Source organism: Alosa alosa, chromosome 8 (assembly GCF_017589495.1).
Source record: "Alosa alosa isolate M-15738 ecotype Scorff River chromosome 8, AALO_Geno_1.1, whole genome shotgun sequence".
In the NCBI taxonomy this organism is placed as follows: domain Eukaryota; kingdom Metazoa; phylum Chordata; class Actinopteri; order Clupeiformes; family Clupeidae; genus Alosa; species Alosa alosa.
In genome coordinates, this window is record NC_063196.1 from 15,021,363 (window position 1) to 15,023,862 (window position 2,500).

Here is a 2,500-nt window from a genome sequence, read left to right on the forward strand (position 1 = left end):
ACCTGTCATGGCAATCACAATGGTTTGCACTGAGGGATCGACTCATCAGCCTCAGTCACAACTAAAACACACACACACACACACACACGCACACACACACACACACACACACACACACACACACACACACACACACACACACACACACACACACACACACACACACACTGTCTTTATCTCCTCATCAGCCTCCTGACTAGTAGCCAGTGAAGGCCACTCAGGCCCGATAGCTCAGTCTAATGGCGGGCTAATAGTGTGGGACCTGGAGGAGTAATGATGCTAAACGTTCCCTATAGCGTTCCTGCACTCAATATGATGGGCACACTGTGGTGGTAATGCCCAGTTAGTGAGGCATCACACTACAGAGTATTGTGTTGTTTTAATAAGCGATGAGTTAGATAGGCTACTCAGACTACAGAGTCTGTGTTGTTTTAATAAGCGATGAGTTAGATAGGCTACTCAGACTACAGAGTATTGTGTTGTTTTAATAAGCGATGAGTTAGATAGGCTACTCAGACTACAGAGTCTGTGTTGTTTTAATAAGCGATGAGTTAGATAGGCTACTCAGACTACAGAGTCTGTGTTGTTTTAATAAGCGATGAGTTAGATAGGCTACTCAGACTACAGAGTCTGTGTTGTTTTAATAAGCGATGAGTTAGATAGGCTACTCAGACTACAGAGTCGGTGTTGTTCTAGGGCAATTCCACACAAAACTGTCACATCCATAACGCCAACTAAATACCATGGCATTGTGTTGGCATTATGGATGTGAAAGTTTTGTGTGGAATTGCCCTTTAATAAATGATGGGATAGAACGGCATCACACAATAGAGTCTATGTTGTTTTAATAAGCAATGAGTTAGAGAGGCATCACACAAAAGAGTCTGTATTGGGTTACAATAAAGGGTAAAAACCATGCACCTGGTGATCACTTATTCCGTTTCAAACTTGTAAAATGTACTGGACACATCCTAAATCCGCTAAACCCATATACTTCAGACCATGCGTTTTAGTGTGTGTGTGTGTGTGTGTGTGTGTGTGTATGTGTATGGTAGAGGCTGTCTCTCTAATGACTGTAGCTGTTTGGATCAGCATGTTCTGTACAACCCCCCTCCCCACACACACACTCTCCATTTACATTCACCCTTAATGTCCTTACTTATCATTTCTGCCCTTCTAATGACCTCAGGATGAATTCCCCTTTTTAAAAAGAGTGTGTGAGTGTGTGGTGTGTGTGATGGAGGGTGATAGAGGGGGGGAGGGCTATTTTAATCAGCCCATTTTGCCTAGCGAATTCCATTAAAACTCAATGACATTTGATGGGCTGAAATTACTTTATTGTGTCCCCCAAGTCTATGGTTTATGCCCCTGTGTGTGTGTGTGTGTATATATGTGTGTGTGTGTGTGTGTGTGTGTGTGTGTATTTGTGTGTGTTTTGATCCCCATAACAGTGCCCCTTTGTAGTCTACTGTCATGTCATGAAAGGATATGTAAAACTGGTAGAGAACTGCAGAGTATTGCCAATATGTTTGTGTGTGTGTGTGTGTGTGTGTGTGTGTGTGTGTGTGTGTGTGTGTGTGTGTGTGTGTAACCCTGTCCCTGTGCTCTGCTCGCAGGTCGTCAGGGGAGATGCGGAGTGCGGAGAAGCTGGAGCTGCATATGAGCAGCATCAGGGCGGAGGTGCTGGAGCTGCTGCTGGAGTTCGTGTACACGGGCTCTCTGGTCATCGACGCCGCCAACGCCAAGACCCTGCTGGAGGCCGCCAACCGCTTCCAGTTCAACACCTTCTGCAAGGTCTGCGTCTCTTTCCTGGGTAAGTATCTGCAGGCCACTCACACACACATACCCACCTGCACACACACACACACACACACACACACACAAATATATAATGTTCCAGCTCATGGCCACTGCAAGGTCTGCTTGTCCTTCCTGAGTATGTTTGCACAATCAACAAAATGTCTTACCAATACACACACACACACACACACACACACACACACACACACACACACACACACACACGTGAATACGCAATCACACTCATACACCTTAATAATGTTCCAGTTCAACTACTTCTGCAAGGTCTGCATTTCCCCTTTGGGTGTATACCGTATGTAACCTTAACTCCATTTGTACTGTAGCCTCGGTGTGCTGCAGGAACTCAGGAACAAACACACACATACACACACACACACACACACACACACACACACACACACACACATTTTTCTTTTCCAGTTGAACACATTCTGGAAGTATTGCCCTGCTGTGACTGTGTGTGACCATGTGTTTGCATATGTGTGTGTGTGTGTAACATGCATGACATACTGAATCCTACAATAGAGACAGTCTCCTCGGTTATGTAGTTAGATCCATCAGAATTGAAGCTAAAAGCTTCTCTCCAACACATGGAAGTTAGATGTATTAACCACCATTTTAACCACACAAGCACACACACACACACACACACACACACACACACACACACACACACACA

The 2,500-nt window shown here is 44.9% G+C and overlaps 1 protein-coding gene across 1 annotated transcript in view; it reads left to right on the forward strand.

Moving 5' to 3' along the window:
- Positions 1-2,500, forward strand: part of LOC125299279 (kelch-like protein 29) — a 162,126-nt gene that overhangs the window by 94,450 nt on the left and 65,176 nt on the right. Inside the window, exon 5 of the mRNA XM_048250496.1 lies at positions 1,617-1,813. Coding sequence (XP_048106453.1) covers positions 1,617-1,813 — 197 coding nt within the window. The remainder of the gene's footprint in view (positions 1-1,616; positions 1,814-2,500) is intronic.